This window comes from Tetrao urogallus (genome assembly GCF_951394365.1).
Source record: "Tetrao urogallus genome assembly, chromosome: 20".
In the NCBI taxonomy this organism is placed as follows: Eukaryota; Metazoa; Chordata; class Aves; order Galliformes; family Phasianidae; genus Tetrao; species Tetrao urogallus.
The window spans coordinates 4,635,807-4,651,882 of NC_136833.1; the positions used below are offsets into that span (position 1 = coordinate 4,635,807).

The 16,076-nt window shown below is 56.3% G+C and overlaps 2 protein-coding genes across 2 annotated transcripts; both read left to right on the top strand.

Moving 5' to 3' along the window:
* Nucleotides 1-712: 712 nt before the first annotated feature.
* Nucleotides 713-9,527, top strand: MMP28 (matrix metallopeptidase 28; the record flags this gene model as incomplete). The annotated part of the gene is made up of 8 exons (XM_079545084.1): nucleotides 713-799; nucleotides 3,816-3,895; nucleotides 4,260-4,402; nucleotides 5,821-6,042; nucleotides 6,886-7,131; nucleotides 7,337-7,486; nucleotides 7,732-7,899; nucleotides 9,133-9,527. 8 exons carry the CDS (start codon nucleotides 713-715, stop codon nucleotides 9,525-9,527), a joined length of 1,491 nt encoding a protein of 496 aa, XP_079401210.1.
* A 2,289-nt stretch (nucleotides 9,528-11,816) lies between these two features.
* Nucleotides 11,817-16,076, top strand: LOC306954218 (GAS2-like protein 2A; the record flags this gene model as incomplete). Its single annotated transcript, XM_079545279.1, has 6 exons — nucleotides 11,817-12,171; nucleotides 12,858-13,096; nucleotides 13,703-13,810; nucleotides 14,083-14,179; nucleotides 14,629-14,866; nucleotides 15,548-16,076. The coding sequence occupies 6 exons, from the start codon at nucleotides 11,817-11,819 to the stop codon at nucleotides 16,074-16,076; spliced, it is 1,566 nt and encodes a 521-aa protein (XP_079401405.1).

The window sequence follows — 16,076 nt, forward strand, 5'->3', positions numbered from 1 at the left end:
CTGCTGGGCCCGAGCCAGGCTTCCTCCTCACCCCTATTCTTAAGGGGAACAGCAGATGGACCGGTTGCTTCCTCGAGACGAGCCAAACACGGCTGCGTTTGCAGACAGTGCTGCTCTTGTTTGGAAAGGAAGCGCAGCTCCGACCTGAGCCTGCTGTTTGTGCCCCTCTCCCCATCACTCAGCCCCCTCCTCTTCCATCCCATTGACAGCCTCTCCCCATTCTTTATCATCCTGCGTTGCACGAATTCCTTTGTTTTGGACCCTCTCCGCCCCTCCTGTGCTGCCCCAAGTTGCCCAGGGCCCTGCGGGTACCACTGCTCCTGGAGCTTTGTGGGCTGGACAGAAAGAAGAGTTGTGGGCTTTACAAGAGGCGTGTGGTCGGAGCTGGCACGGAAACAAAGCAGCCCTAAGTCACATCCTATTATTTTTCCGAACCAAACATCCTTTCGCTTTGCTTAAATGAGAACAAAATAGCGCGGGGAGCAAGCAGAAGGGCCGAATCCATTGGAGAAGCACAGCGGTCGGGGACAGCCGGAGGAAAACGCAGCTCCCAGTGCGCGATCTGGGGGCGGAGGGGCAGCCAACCCTGCGCCCACCTCTGCGCCCCGCAGCCCCGGGCACGCTCGGCACACGCGGGCGGAGCTCAGTCCCCGGGCGGGGCAGCGGGAGGAGCGGCGGAGCGCGGAGCGGCGCGGTGCGGTGCGGTGCGGCCATGGGGCTGCGGGCGGCGCTCGGACTGCTGCTGCTGTTGGCGGCCGTGCGGGGCGCGGCGGTGCGGGGCGAGCGGCGGCGGGCGGAGGTAGGAGAGCGGTGCGGGGAATGAATGGGGCGGGCGGGGAGCGGGGATGAGCGAGCGTGGAGGGGTTGGGGTGTTGGGACGTGGCGGGGTTTGGCTTTTCTCTAAGCGGGACGTCGGCTGGCTGTCCCTTTTGGGAGCTGAAATTGTCACAAAGTTGGTGGTTTTTTTACATTATTATTGCTTTTAGTATGGTCAAAGTTAGCAACAAAGGGCTGTGGAAGCCTAGAGGTGAAAATGTCCACTCGGGTTGTGTTTTCATTGCGCTCGTTTTCATTACAATCGCAGCTGAAGTTGGGGTGTTTAATTGGAAATATATTTATGTTCATCATCTCGTTATCTGCAGGCGCTGGGCAGCACGCAGCCCGGCAGGTTTAAAGGGGGATTTAGGCTGAGTATAAGGAAGAAGTTGTTTCCAATACAGGCAGTGAGGCACTGCACAGACTGCTCACAGCTCCATCCCTGCACACCCCCAGGGTCAGGCTGGAGGGCTGTGAGCACTGATGGAGCTGTGGGTGTCCCAGTGTTCTGCAGGCAGAGGGAGCAGATGCCCTCTGGGGGTCTCTTCCAACTCCAACCATTCTGTGATTCTACGTGTGATGTTCCTGCTCCCATCCTGCTGATGGCAAGGACGGTATCCCCAAATCCATCAGGCCCATGCTAACCCATGAGATCAGCCCCCACCCTTCCACTGGGAGGACAGCCCAGCTCTGGATCTATCTCCCCTCTTGTATATTTCTGTGAATGTGTATGTAACTTTATATATACATTTACACACACACACTCAAACAAAGAGACGTGAGGATTGTGCCTCAGGGGATGCAAATGCAGACAGGAATGTGTTTAGGAGAGCAGAGGGAGGTGGAGGCTTCAGAGCCTTTAACATCCCCACCATCCTGGCAGGCAGTGATCTGTGCATGCTTGTGCCATAACCCCAAGGTGCCAACACCCAACGGCGCCAAAACTCCGTGGTGCTTGCTGGCTCCAGCTCTCACTGTATCAGCAGGGAACCAAGCAGGGAAGCTGTCCAGCTGGTGCCAAAGTGATGTGGAATGGAGCTGGGGATGCTCAGCCCATGCCAGCTCATGGGATGCTGTTGGCTGCACTGTGCCCAGGGGGACCACAGTCATTGCAAGCAGCCCTGCAGGCAGGGGAAGATGCTCGTCTGAATGTTCTTGGTACTTCAGTGATGGAAAGGGGCCAGGAATGGAGCATCTGGTGGGGGGGGCTGTCTGGGGGCTGTTGTTGTCCCAGTCCCAAGGAGGGAGCCTGGCTGCGTGCCGCTGGCTGCCTGCCACCCGGGATGCCTGCAGTCAGGGCAAGGTGTTTCCTTGCCTGTGGCTCTCAGCTGATTTCCAGGGCTGTATGGGAGGGCTGTGTGCCTGGAAGGGCTCCTCCATCCCCTGCAGCCCCACAGTGATCCAGACAGTCAGACCTTCCTCTCCTTGTTTCCCTCCTGGTGCGGAGGGGGAGCTGGGCATATTTCATGGCTCTTGGCTTCCTGCTGTTTTTCTTTTCCCATTGTATGGAAAAGAGCCATTCCCTGTTGGGGGCAGGAGGGACTGAATGCTGCAGGTCCTGGGCATCGAATGGTCCCCAAACTGTCCGAATGTCACAGCCAGAGGCAATCTAGAGAGTGACAATAATGAGCAACACGGGAACATTTTGATGGTGAACATTTTGGTGATGCTTAGGAACAGCTGCTGTGGGCTGTTCTCTTATCGCCACGCACTCAGCCTTACCCAGATGGGTTTTCAAGTATTCATGAGCTCATGGTGGAGAAAAATCATTTTCATGCTTCAAGAATGGGATTAGGGGACAGGAACCAGCTTCCAGTTGTCATTTTTAGTGTGGTGATGCAGTGGCACATCTGCACAGAGAGCTGGTGGGGTCACTGTCCCTGGAGGTGTTCCAGGACCATAGGGATGTGGCACTGAGGGATATGGGCAGTGGGCACGGTGGGATGGCTTGGACTTGGAGATCTTTGAGGTCCTTTCTAATCTTAATGACTGTGAAAAGTTGGGGTAGGAAAGGCATGGGCAGTGCAGGGCAGTTGAGTCCCAAAACAATCTGCTGGGGGTTCTCGCAGTGCATTCCACATCCCCACGTGCAGGGATGTGCGTGGCCAAGCAGTCACTTTCCCTTTTAATTCCCCATCCCCTTAATGCAGGGCCTTCTCACTAACAGGATGCGGGGAGGCGGCTCTGCCGTCCCTGTGGGATGGGGGAGACGGGTGTGGAACATTCCTGGAAAAATCACTGCTAAACCTCTCAGAAAGCTGGGGGCAGCCGGGGCACGGGGAAATGCTTGTTTTCTTTGAAAAGCAGTTTATGTGCTGGAGCAAGTTCAGCCTGGCGATTTCCATCCTTTACAGTGGACGATAAGGAGAAGAATGGCTTGGCAGAGCCGACTGCCCCGTGTGTGTCCCTGCTCAGCTGCACATCCTGCTTGGGGATGGGGATGGGTTGGGGTTGGGATGGCGATGGGGGTGTCGATGGGGATGGGATGGAGTTGGGGATGGGGATGGGATGACGATGAGATGGGATGGAATTAGGAATGAAACGTTGATGGGGATGGGTTATTGGTGGAATAGGGATGGGATAGTGATGAAATGGGGATGAGGTGGGATGGGGATGGCCAGCAGCCTTGGGACTGGCCCTGCCCAGCCTGGCCTTGCTGAAGTCTGCATTGTGGCCATTGTTGCAAATATTGCATCGAGTTGCTGGTGGTTGGAGATGGGTGCATGGGTCTGGTAGCCCCTGGTGTGGATGGCATCGTGCAGTCTGCCTCCATGGGGCCGTGGCCAAATACCCAAGGTCTGTCAAAAATGAGCGAAAGGCACGTGAAGCTGTCCAAGTGCATGGACTCATATCATGGGAATCATCATGGTATAATGAAGCAATAGACAGGAATTTCTGGGTTTGCTATGCTCTCTCCCACCACATCTTTATCCCTATACAAGTGAACACACCCTGAACCCACCCCATGTCTGTCCCCTGTCCCGTTTCTGTCCCCACAGCTGTTCCTGCAGAAATATGGCTACCTGGGAGCACCGCAGCCAGGCCAGCTCAGCCCTGTGGAGTTCACAGCAGCACTGAGGTAGGAACCTTTGTTTTAAAACCAGCAGCAATGCATCTCCCCAAGGCTTTGTGGGAGCTGTGTGCCCCGAGCAATGTGTTTTGCAGCTCAGGGCTCTCTCACTGCCAGATACTGAAGCACGAGCTGCAGAGAGACACGACTTGTTGGCGCAGTATTATTTGCCTTTTATGGCCTGCTGTCCCCATTATAATGCCGGCAGCGAGGCTGAGGTTTGGAGATCTCAGAGTGTTTGGGATCTGGCATTATCTCTCAGATGCACTCCTGCCAGTGGGGCACAGAACTGGCACAGAGTGGAAGCCCTGGCTGGGCTCCAGGCATCGCTATCGGGAAACTCAGGGTTTTTGATATCTCCCTTCCTTTGTAGGGATTTCCAGCGTGTGAGCCACCTCCCTCCCAGCGGGGTGCTGGACGTCCCCACACTGCGGCAGATGGGCCGTCCTCGCTGCGGGACGGGCGATGGGGAGAGCCGCCCCACGGCCCCGCGCCGCAGGCGCTCCATGCAGCACGGTGAGCACTGGGTCTGGGCTGGGGGTGCTGGGCTGGTGGATGGATAGCGTGGTTCCTAGAGAGCAGGAGGGCTGGGAGCAGCTGTGCGTATGGGATATGGGGAAAATGACGGTGAGACTAAGGCAGGGCTCTGTGTCTTGTCAGCTCCTTTGCTCATAGCAGGGCTGGATGAAGCCAAGAGATGGGACGGGATGCAGCTCAGTTCTGTGCTTTCCGTCCTCGGCTTGTGGACCCCAAAAGTTCCTTCACGGGGGTAGCAAAAGGCATTCAGCTGCTCAGCTCACTGCTGCAGGAATGGCAGCAGGCTGGGGCCTGGAGCAGTGCTGACGGGACAAAGGGGGGGACGGGGTGTCCGGCGCCGGGCAGGAAGGCGCATGGCTTTGTGCTAAGCTGGCTGTTTATCTGCCTTGGAGCAGGAAGCCACAGCTGAGCCAGCAAAGGCTTTTGTCAGCCAGCATGCTGCCAGCCGCTGCAGGATGCCTCAGCCAGGTCACCGGCCCCAGCTGCAGCACTGGGATGTGCACAGCAGGATGTCCCCAGCTGGGCTTTGTTCTGGGCACCTTGCTGGGCTTTAATATCCACTGGAGCTGTCAGTCCTGGTCCCTGGGATGCTGTATGTCCTGCTGCAGGAGTGCTGTGCATGCAGGGTCAGGTGGGACGCTGGGTGTCATCTCAAAGCTGTGCCCATCAAGGCACTGAGGAGCAGCAAGGGACTCTGTGTGCCCCATGGGTCACATCTGGCTGGGACAGCCAAAAATTATGGCAAAGAGGCATTTCTCCCCAGGCTTAGTTTTTCTGTCCCAACCTCGTGAGACAGGTGCATAGGAGGTGGTGGTCATTATATGTACCCAAACCAGTACCAGTGTACGGTTAGCCCTATTGCCCTGCTTCAGAGCAGCTGGGCACTGAGCCTGCCCCAGACCTCACCCAGCTGCCCTGGGCTACAGAGGGGGATATCGGCACCATGTTGATTTGCTGCAAGAAGTTATTGTGTGTCTGCAGAGCACTGTGTAACCCCATCCTTCCCCTTTCCCACACATCTGGAGCAGGGCAGCTGCTGCAGCTCCATCACTGTTCCCACTCCTCAGCACTGGCTCCAGCACTCACATATTCCCAGTGCAGCCCCATGGCTTCTTTCCCACTCCTGTTCGCCCCCGTCCAGATGTGAGCATCCTCCCTAATTATTTTCCCCTTCGTGCCTTTGCTTTCACTCCCTGGAAGCCAAGACCTTGGAATGGGCACTGATCCAATAAGTTGAGGTCTGGATTTGGCCCCAGGAGGAGCAACAAGGCAAGGAGAGCATCAACTGGGTGCCCCAGCTGCTGTCCCAGGCAAGGTGTGACCTGGTACCTGGGGCAGCCATCTGGTGGTGGCTCCATCAGAGCCGGCTCAGATCCTGTGCAGTGCCCATCCTGCAGGCAGCAAGTGGCACAAGAGGCACCTGACGTACCGCGTGGTGAACTGGCCCCCGTACCTGCCGCAGCACGAGGTGCGCCTGGCTGTCAGGGCTGCCTTTGAGCTCTGGAGCAACGTCTCCTCGCTGGTGTTTTGGGAAGCACGGGATGGCCCGGCTGACATCCGTCTGACCTTCTTCCACGGGGACCACAACGATGGGATCAACAATGCCTTCGATGGGCCAGGTGCTGGTCGCTCCCTCCTCGTAAGCTTCTCTTCTACAATGGGGGCTCTTCCTGGCTGGGGATTGTTGGGGTGGAGGTGGTGTCTTCCCAGTACCCAGCAGCTTGAGTGAAGGTGGTTTGGGGTCCTGAGTTCCCAGTCCCGCAGCTGTAGGTTACCTGGGAGGTGGTTGAGTTGATCATGGTTGAAGCATGGTGATGGCCTTCAAGGAGCCCTCACACCATGCTCTTACCTCATCCCTTTCAGACATGGTTTGGGTTTCACATAGTGCATGAAATCATAGAATCATTAAGGTTGGAAAAGGCCTCTCAGGTCCCCACGTCCAACCCCAGCCCACTCTCACCAGCACTGCCCACAGCCCACGTCCCTCAGTGCCACATCTCCACAGCTCTGGAACACCTCCAGGGATGGTGACTCCCCCACCTCCCTGGGCAGCTGTGCCATTGCAATTCTCCTTTTGGAGAATTGCCATTCTCCTTTGGAGAAAAATTTCCTAGCACCCAACCTGAACATCCCCTGGCACAACTTGAGTCCGTCACCTCTCATCCTATCACTGTTACCTGGAAGCAAAGCCAACTCCCACCTTGCCTCAAGATCCTTTCAGAGCATTGGAAAGAGTGGAAAGGTCCCTTCTGAGCCTTCTCTTCTCCAGATTGAACCCTCCCATTGCCTCAGCTGCTCCCCATACGATTTGTGCTCCAGAGCCTTCCCAGCTTTCTGCCTATCTTTGGCATCAATGTCTTTCTTGTAGTAGAGACCAATTCTCAAGGAATTCCCTTTGGGAAGCCCCTCGAAGACCTAAAATTGAAGTCTATTGAAGCAACCCAGAGCTGTTTTGTCCCCAGGGGGGGCCCTGGCCCACGCCTTCTTCCCCCGACGTGGAGAAGCCCACTTCGACAGCGCCGAGCGCTGGTCCCTGCACAGTGGCAAAGGCCGCAACCTCTTTGTGGTCGTTGCACACGAGGTGGGGCACACACTGGGGCTGGAGCACTCGCCCACCAAGAGTGCCCTCATGTCACCCTACTACAAGAAGCTCGGCAAGGACTTTGTTCTCAACTGGGATGACATCTTGGCCATCCAGAACTTGTATGGTGAGCATCTGTTGGGTGCTACTTGAGATGGTCTTTGGGGTGGAGGGCGAGAAATAGAGGTGGGAGTATGTCCGTGCCACTGTTACTGAGGGCAATAGGAACCAGACTGGGGTGCACCAATTGTTTGATGCCCTCTGATGGCTTGCCAGCCTTGTGCTCCTGCTTCAGTGCCCAATTCCATGACTCTCACCTTGCTCCGTCTCAGGAAAGCCCTCCAGGGGCTTGGCCATCCAGCTGCCAGGAAGGGTCTTCACTCACTTCCAGGACTGGAGTGGGGACCTGTATGGTGAGGAACATCAACGGCGGAGCCTCAGCACCTACTACTGCAGCTCCTTCTTCGATGCCATAACTGCTGGTGTGTGGCCACAAACCCTCTCCCCAAACATTCCCAACCTGTCCAGCAGCCTCTCCTCACTCAATAAGATTCCCAGAATGATGGAAAGAGTGGCTGGGCTGGGCTGGGCTGGGCTGGGATGTCCTCAGCCCCATATGGACATCTCACGGGAGTTGGAGGGATAAGAGGTGATGATCAGTGGGACAATGCTGGGTTTGTGATGTGGCACCAAGCTTCTCACCCTCATCATCTCTTCTGCCCTGCAGACACAGAACACAACCTGTATATCTTCAAGGGCAGCCACTTCTGGGTGGTGTCTGCCAGCGGCAACACCAGCCAGCCTCAACCCTTGCACATGCGCTGGCCAGGGCTGCCTGCCGGTATCGATGCCTGTGCCTACTCCCCATTCAGCCACAGCTTCTACTTCTTCAAAGGTCAGTGAGGTGCAGGTTGTATTGATTGGTCTGTCAGCCTGATGCTGTGCCAAGGGGCTGGGACATCGCTGAGTCTCATGAATCATAGAATCAAAATTGTTAAGGTTGGAAAGACCAATAAGATCATCCAGTCCAACCATCGACCCATGGCTGTGACCACTCTAGATCATGTCCCTTCGTGTGACATCTACCCATGGGTGCAGGCTCCAGGATGCTGCGGTCACAAATTAGCTTTGCATCAACCCCCATTGCCCCATGCCTCAGTTTCCCTTTTAGCCCAGTCCAGAGAGCAGCATTCCCTGGATTTGAAAACTAAAGCAGACGCATTTTTAGGAGAAAATATTCTTCAAAAATGTTTAACTGCAAGAAGATGATCTGAGCACTGCGTTCTCATGGTTTGTGCCCTGTCCCTGGTGCCTTGCTGCCATCTGTAAGCTGCCTGTGGCACAGCTGCCAGGGCAGAGAAAGGTCAGGCCAGGCAGCCAGGACACTGAGGTCAGCCTGAACTTGCGATGGAAACCACTCACAAACCCGCCAGAAAGGGACTTTGTTGTTGCAGCTGGGGGAGAGCCAGAAGCCCCTCTGCAGGGCCAGACCCAGGAGCAGAAAGGAGCTTTTGTCTATCTGCATGTGCCTGCAGGGATGGCCCAGCTGCAGCGGGGATATCTGGGGCTGCTGTGAATTTCTGTAGTAGTCTGGGTTGTCCCAGCACAGGAGGGATGTGAGCGATATCTGTCCTGCTGTACAAAACCTTTCGTCCCCATCCCTTCTTGCGGAAGCGTGGCATAGGCACCAAGAGAGCCCAATTTGCCTCTATGCTCTGGAGCTGCTGCTTCCCTTCCCAACCTGTGGGAAAGCCCAATAGGGACGTGCCCAGGGCCAGGTCATCTCTGGGATGGCTGGAATCCATAGGCTATGAGGACCAAGCAATAATACAGGAGATAATGGCCTCAAGTTGCACCAAGGAAGGTTTAGGGTCAGCGTCAGGAAAAATTTATTCACAGAGGGGGTTGTACAGCACTGGAACAGACAGTCCAAGAATGTGTTTGAGTCCCCATTCCTGGAGGTAATTAAGGAATCTGTAGATGTGGTGCCTGGGGGTGTGGTTTAGTGGTAGACTTGTCCGTGCCAGGTTAGCAGTTGGCCTTGATGACCTTAGGGGTCCTTTCCAACCTCAGTGCATCTATGATCCGGGCTTATGTGGTCACTGAGCCTCTCTCTTCTCCATCCCAGGTGGTCGATGCTGGAAATACCGTGGCTCCACCTTGGTGTCTGGCTTCCCCCAGAAGTGCAGTGCCCACGGCCTGCCCCGCCACCCCGACACAGCCCTCTACTTCCAACAGCTCCGGCGCCTGGTGCTCTTCAAAGGAGCCAAATACTTTGTGCTGAGCGAGGAGACCCTCGCCCTGGAGCCCTACTACCCCCGCAGCCTGCAAGACTGGGACGGCGTACCCCCTGGCACAGCAGGGGCCGTGGTGCACCGCGATGGCTTCCTCTACTTCTTTCGGGATGACCGCTACTGGCGGTTCAACCAAGCCAAGCTGCAGGTGGTGGCCAATGGCAAGTGGGCTGCCGAGCTGCCGTGGATGGGCTGCTGGGATGCCAATGATGGGCACATCCTCTTCTGAGCCAACACTAAGCATCGCTGGGACAACATGTTGCCTGAGCCCATCCCACTGACTGACCCAAGGGGTCCGCTGGTCCCCAGGCTCAACACCACGGACAACAGCGATGAGGCTGGGATGGAGGGTCCCACAGATGGGCTGTGATTCAGCCATAGGAACACTGATAAGCCACGGAGACTGCAAATGTAACATTTCTGTTAACTTTAAGGATTTTTTTTCAAGCCAGGACTGTTTTTTGTTAATCCTTTCTTGTTTTTTCATGATCAGGCAGAGAACTGCCTTACTGATGGGTGCTCTGGTGCTTCAGTGGTTTTAAATGAGTGACTGAGACTGTTTTTGGTTGAAACAAGAAGAGATTTTTGGACATAACCGTGGGTTTATGTCTCTATAAACATGGGTTTACAGTCTTTCAGGTGGCACCTGGGGCCTTGCTGCCCCATACCTGGGGCTGATGGAACACAGACCCCAGGACAAGTCCAGCTCTGAGCGCGCTCTGAACAAAATGGTGTGGTTTTAAGGAGGAAGTAGAGATATTTGGTGAAGGAACAGGGGAAAGGAGGAGCTGCGAAGCAGTACAGAAGGGCTGGAGGGCAGCAGGGGATGGGCAGGGTGGAATCTCTGCTGTATTATAAGGGTTATGCTCCCTCCATGAGCAGGGCAAGTGTTCCCTTCTCTGTCTCTCTGCAATAGTATTGAGTTCTGTACACCCTTCAGTCCTGTTCTGATTTGAGATCTTGGAGCCTTTGGGTTTGTTGTCTGTGATATTTGTGAATGAACCCTTCCTGCGCAGACATGGGGCACGCACGCAGCTCAACATCTCAGGGGATTTTTTGGTGTTGCCAAAGAGACGAGGCTGCAGTGTTTCATTTTGAATAAGATGGTAATAATGCAACATCACTTGCAGCTTTCCAGGAGCCTGGAGACCTGAAGGTGAATAAAGTGAACATCCAGATTCACAGTGCTGGCATTTCTCTCTGTTTTCATGTCAGGCTATTGTATTTTTTAAAAATACCCTAGCCCGTGATTTTCAAAAGGTCTGTACTGAAAATGGGGATGGAGTGGGCATTGCTTGGTTTGTCCATGCAGGAGGGTTGGGGCTGATTTCTGGATCAGTCTCCCCCAGAAGAAAGCAAGTGATGTGTGCTCCCCTTGTTTGCTTTCCTTCATGCCACGACATGCTGAGGCATCCCACACATGCTGCCCAGTGGCCGGGTGCCGTTTTGTCTGTGGGGATGGTGGTGGTGTTGCAATGTTTGCAGAGCTGTATGTCACTCTGGCTGCAGCTCCTGCACCCCATAAGGTGTGGGGTGAGGGGTTGGACATGCACCTCAATCTGTGTCACCATTCCCTCAGCATCACGAGGCTCCTTTTCTCCTCCTGGGCTGCTTGTAGGACATGCCAGGCGCCTGCCACGCATTCCACAGCCCAGGGAAATAGCTGGGATTCTTGCATTTCCTCCCCCAAAATGGCACCAGGCTCATCCAGAGGAACATCAGCAGGGAGAAGACACTGCCCCCAGCAGCAAGGACCCCCCCAGGCTCCCTGGGGCCTCTTCCAACCCCATGCTGCAAGCACACTGCTGGCAGATTTCCTTTTGCATACCCTCCTTTTGTTGAAGCCCATGAGGGGCAGCAGATTCCCGTGGTGCCCACTCACTGCCATACCCGTCGTTGTTTCCCTACAGCCCCAACTCTTGGAGCTGTGCCACTCATGGAGGAGCTCAGCTTCTTTCTCCCAGAGCACGAAACCCCAAAGGAACACATGCAAACGTACCCCTCCTCATGATTATTTTATTTTCTTTTTACAGAACAAGGCTTGGGGTGATTTCCTGGTGGGCCTTTGGGTCACCACCTGCAGCACAGGTGGATGTGAGGGTGGTGAGAAGGGGGGCAACTCCCCTCTGCTTTTGGGGTTCTGAGTGAGTTGGGGTGCTGAGGGGCTGCCCTCTATCCCTGGGGGGACAAATGCGCCCGATGGGGCACAGAGGAGGAGCAGTGCTCCTGGAGGAGGAGTGGGTGCTGAAGGGTTAACAGGGAGTGTTTGCAGCCGGTCCCTTATCACCAAGGAGAAGAGAACAGCTCTTGGGAAGGAAACAAAACACCCACTGCCCAGGAGGGCAATTTCTGCTTCCCCACAGCCCTGGACCCCGGCAGTGCTCCGGCACCCTGCTGTCACCCTCCTAGTGGCACAGAGCATGCGGTGAGTGGGGTGGGGAGGTGGGCTGGGGCTTCTTCTCACATCCCCACCACCCGTTTCCCCTTGCCTCCTCCCAGTTTGGGCTCTTATGGCACAATGGGGACGCCTGGAGCTGCAGTGCGGAGCATCCGTCCCTATGGGTCCAGCCAGCAGTACCTGTATGCCATGAAGGAGGACTTGGCCGAGTGGCTGAAGGAGCTCTATGGGCTGGATATTGAGGTGGGCACCTTCCTGGAGGTGCTGGAGACGGGGTCTGTGCTCTGCTCCCATGCCAACCACATCACCCATGTGGCTGAGGACTTTGCCCACACCTGTCCCAGTGCAGCCCAGCACCTCCACCTGCCCACTGTCGGTGTCAGCTGCAATCCAGCAGCACAACCAGGCACCTTCCAGGCCAGGGACAACATCTCCAACTTCATCCACTGGTGCAGGAAGGAGATGGATATCAACGGTAAGACCCAATGCTCCAGCAGCACCATGATGTGATGTGCATCCTGGCATCACTGTCGGTGATTTCCTGTGTCCCCAAAGCTGGTGCCATCCCACCACTGGGATCTCTGCACCAAGCTGGGCTTGAGCAAGCTTCCCTGGGCTCAACAGTTGGGGTTGGGACTGAAAAGAGCATGTGCCATGCGTGGCCATCATGGCCATAAGGACACCAGGAGTCGTCCTGGCTCTGAGCAGAGGGTCTGTCCCCTTGTCCCCTTCCATTGCCACAGACATGGAAAAAAATGCCCTCAGTTCACTCAGCCAGTGGGGTGGGGCTCTGGGACACCATGAAACATCACAGTAAGCATGGACACATCTTTGTATGTAGATGCTCAAGGAGGAGGTTTTTCCTCTATGAATTTAACCCAACAGTTTTTTGGGCCCTGCCATATTTCTACAATCTATGGGCTGGCACAGCAAGGTGGGCACAGATGGTGCTCTGGGAAATAACATCCCTTTGGGAAGACCTTTGTAGAATCATAGAATCACAAAATCTTTAAGGTTGGAAAATACCTCTAGGGTCACCCAGTCCAGCTGCCTGCCTACCACCAATACCGCCCACTAACCACGTCCCTCAGTGTCACATCTACGTTTTCAACTCCTCTCCATCTGTGCTCTCGTCCTCTTTGCACCCCTGCCCTGCCCCAGACGTCCTGATGTTCGAGACGGAGGACCTGGTGCTGAGGAAGAACGAGAAGAACTTTGTGCTGTGCCTGCTAGAGCTGGCACGCCGTGCTGCCCGTTTTGGCATGTGTGCCCCCACCCTGGTGCAGATGGAAGAGGAGATCGAGGAGGAGCTCCGCCAGGAGATGGACCTGCCTCCTGCAGACAACCCCCTGCCCCGTCCCCCCAGAAAACCCCGGGACCTCCACAACCTTGACCAGATGGTATGGGGGGGTGGGAATGGGGATTGGGATGGGGTTGGAGATGATGGAGAGGTGGTGATGGGATTGATGGAGTGGGGGTTAGGGTGATGGGAATGGGGATGATCAAGATGTGTATCTTGGGGAGATGGGGACACTGGGGATGATGAGGATAGGGATGTTGTGATGGGGGTATAGTGATGAAGATGGTGATGGAAATTTGGGGATGGGAACAATGGTGATAGACATCTGTATAATGAATGAATATACAGATGTTGTAATTAAGAAATAAACAAGAGAGTTTAGCTAGGCAGGTTATTATACCAAAAAGAGAATAGATGGAGTGCTTACCCTTGTCCTGGGCTCACTGCAAAACTCCAAAGGAGGGATCTCCAGAAGAGATCCTTCTCTACTGGTAGCCAGCTCTTAAATGGCTCTAGGAGAGGTGGAGCCTGGCTTCACCCCTTCCACCAGCACAGTTGAATTGCCTTCACCTGTGCTCGCAGGGCGGACTCGTTGCTCGCCTCAGGTGATCAGTCAGAGGTTCAGGCTGTGATTCAGCAGTTCCCACACACCACCCCAGGCCCCTTCCCACGAGCCTTGGTGCAAACCCATCCCTACTGCCCGCAGGTCCAGCACCTGGTGAGCCGCTGTACCTGTCCTGTCCAGTTCCCCATGATCAAAGTATCAGAAGGGAAATACCGTGTGGGTGACTCCGACACCCTCATCTTCGTTCGGGTGAGTCTGCTGCATCTCATGCATGCAGGGCGCAGGCACCAGGAGTCCTACTTTGCTCCTATCAAGCCTCCTCCCTATATTCATCTGCCAAATGGGGCCAACGTGTCGTTTTTGAGCATTACCCGATGGAAGTATGGGATCAGTGGAAGGGAGGTTCCCTAAGGCCATCCTGACTCTCCCTGGGGTGACAGAACAAGCAGTGGGATCTGAGACCCCTGTGCCTCAGTGGCGTGGGGTGAAGCAGGGCTGACGTCGCGTGTCTTTGAGTGCAGATCCTGAGGCAGCACGTCATGGTGCGGGTCGGGGGCGGCTGGGACACCCTGGAGCACTACTTGGACAAGCACGACCCGTGCCGCTGCACCTCGCTCTGTGAGTGCCTGCACCCCCAGCCCTGGCTGCGATGGCGGAAGGGGAGAAGGGTGCATTGTGTCTGCTTTTGGGGGCTTTTGTCGATCCTTTCGGGGCATTTGTTGGTTCTTTCTGGGGTTTTGTCGGTGCTTTAGGGGCATTTGTCGGTGCTCTTGGGGGTATTGGTGCTTTTTGGGTGTTTGCAGGGGTAGGAGATGTAATTCTGATGCTTCACTGGGAAATCTCTGCTTTGGGAGAATGGCTCTTGTTGGGTGGCTCTAGTGGCCGCTAGAGGTCATGGCAGACTTTTGGGAGGATAGAGCCTATTGCAAGGCCGAAACCCCGTTTGCATGGATCTCAGCCCTGCAGGAGCGTCCCGTGCTAACAGCACAGGGAGGAAGGCTCTGGGCTCCGTGGGGCTGCGGTCTGCAATGGGGAGGGACCTCACTGAGCTCAGTCCTTCCCCGCAGCCCACAAACAGCTCTCCAGGACCAGACCCTCCCAGCAGCCGGTGCAGCACGAGGTGCAGCTCTGCGCAGCTCCTCCGGCCCCTGGCCGCACTCACCCCACTCTGCTGGTCAGTCGCTCACAGAGCCCGCTGCCCCCGGTCACCTGGGCACCCCACGGCCACCGCCACCACCCCCGGACCCCCACCACCCCCAGCCCCCACCAGGAACCAGCACAGCCCCGGAGGGTCCCTTCGTGCAGGTGAGGCACTGAGTGGCTTCGTACCCTAAATTGCTTCTTTTTGTAGTGCTTTTTTCTCCCATCTCTGAACGTGGTGTGGGGCTGGATGTGAGGTCTCTCTCCTTTCTGGGCTCTCTCTGATTGCAGGACACCGACACTGAGGTCACCTGCTCGAACCACCTCCCCCGGGCATGGGGCTGCACAGCGGGCACCCACCCCATCCCAGGACACTGTGGGGACCCCCAAGAAGCCACATGGGAACCCCCCAAAGTCAGCAGCACAGAGTAGGGGCACAGCCTCCAGTGCCCACTTGGCACCACCACGTCCCAGGAGCACTCAGCAAGGAGGTGGCTCATCTGGGGCAGCTTCCAGGCATGTAGGGGTCCCCACCACTGTGACGCCCCGAACCCACAGCCCCATCAAAACCTGTGCCCCCAGTCTGCAGCAGAGTGCCCACAGAGCAGTGCAGAGCAGGAAAAGCTCCAAGGAAGGGAACCAGAGAGCCCTTGGACGTAGCCATCCATCTTCACACCCAAATTCCCCGAGTCAGCCTCCAAAGCAGGACAGCAACATTAAAACTCAGATGAAAACCAGCTCAGCCATCTGCCGGCCCGCCACCCCTCTGACCCATTTTGCAAATGGATGTGAGAGCTGTGCTGCTGGGGAGAGTCCCCAGTGTCCCCCCCCGAGCCCAATACCCAGGGACACTGAGAGCCCCGCAGTGCCAGGGAAGGTCTGCAGCCACAACACGGATGTTTCAGGGCTGCGGGGGTACTGGGGGCACTCTCAGCCCCCTGACTATGGGAAGGTGCTGGAGGAGCTCACCCGTAACCGGCAGCCCCTGCGTCCTGTGGGAATGGGCAACAGAGTGTCCTCAAAGCCCTCAACCTCACAGTGTGCCAATATCCCAGCCGGGAGGTCCATGGAAGGGCCAGTCGTGGGGGACCAGACCCCGCGGAGCACTGTGCCCAAAGCCCGGCGGTGCCTGAAGAAACCTGAGCGTGTGCCCTCCATCTACAAGCTGAAGCTGCGGCCCAAGGTGCGTCCCCGGCGGGACCACCGGCCTGGCAAGGGTCCTTCACGCATCCCCACCCCACTGGGGCAGCGCCGTACCCGGGGCCAGCATCGCCCCACAGCCCCCCCAAAGCCTCCACAGCCCAGGGATGCCAAGCCCTCATTGAGTGACAGCGGTGCGTGGCTCACTGAGGATGATGAGGAGGCGTGGGTCTGA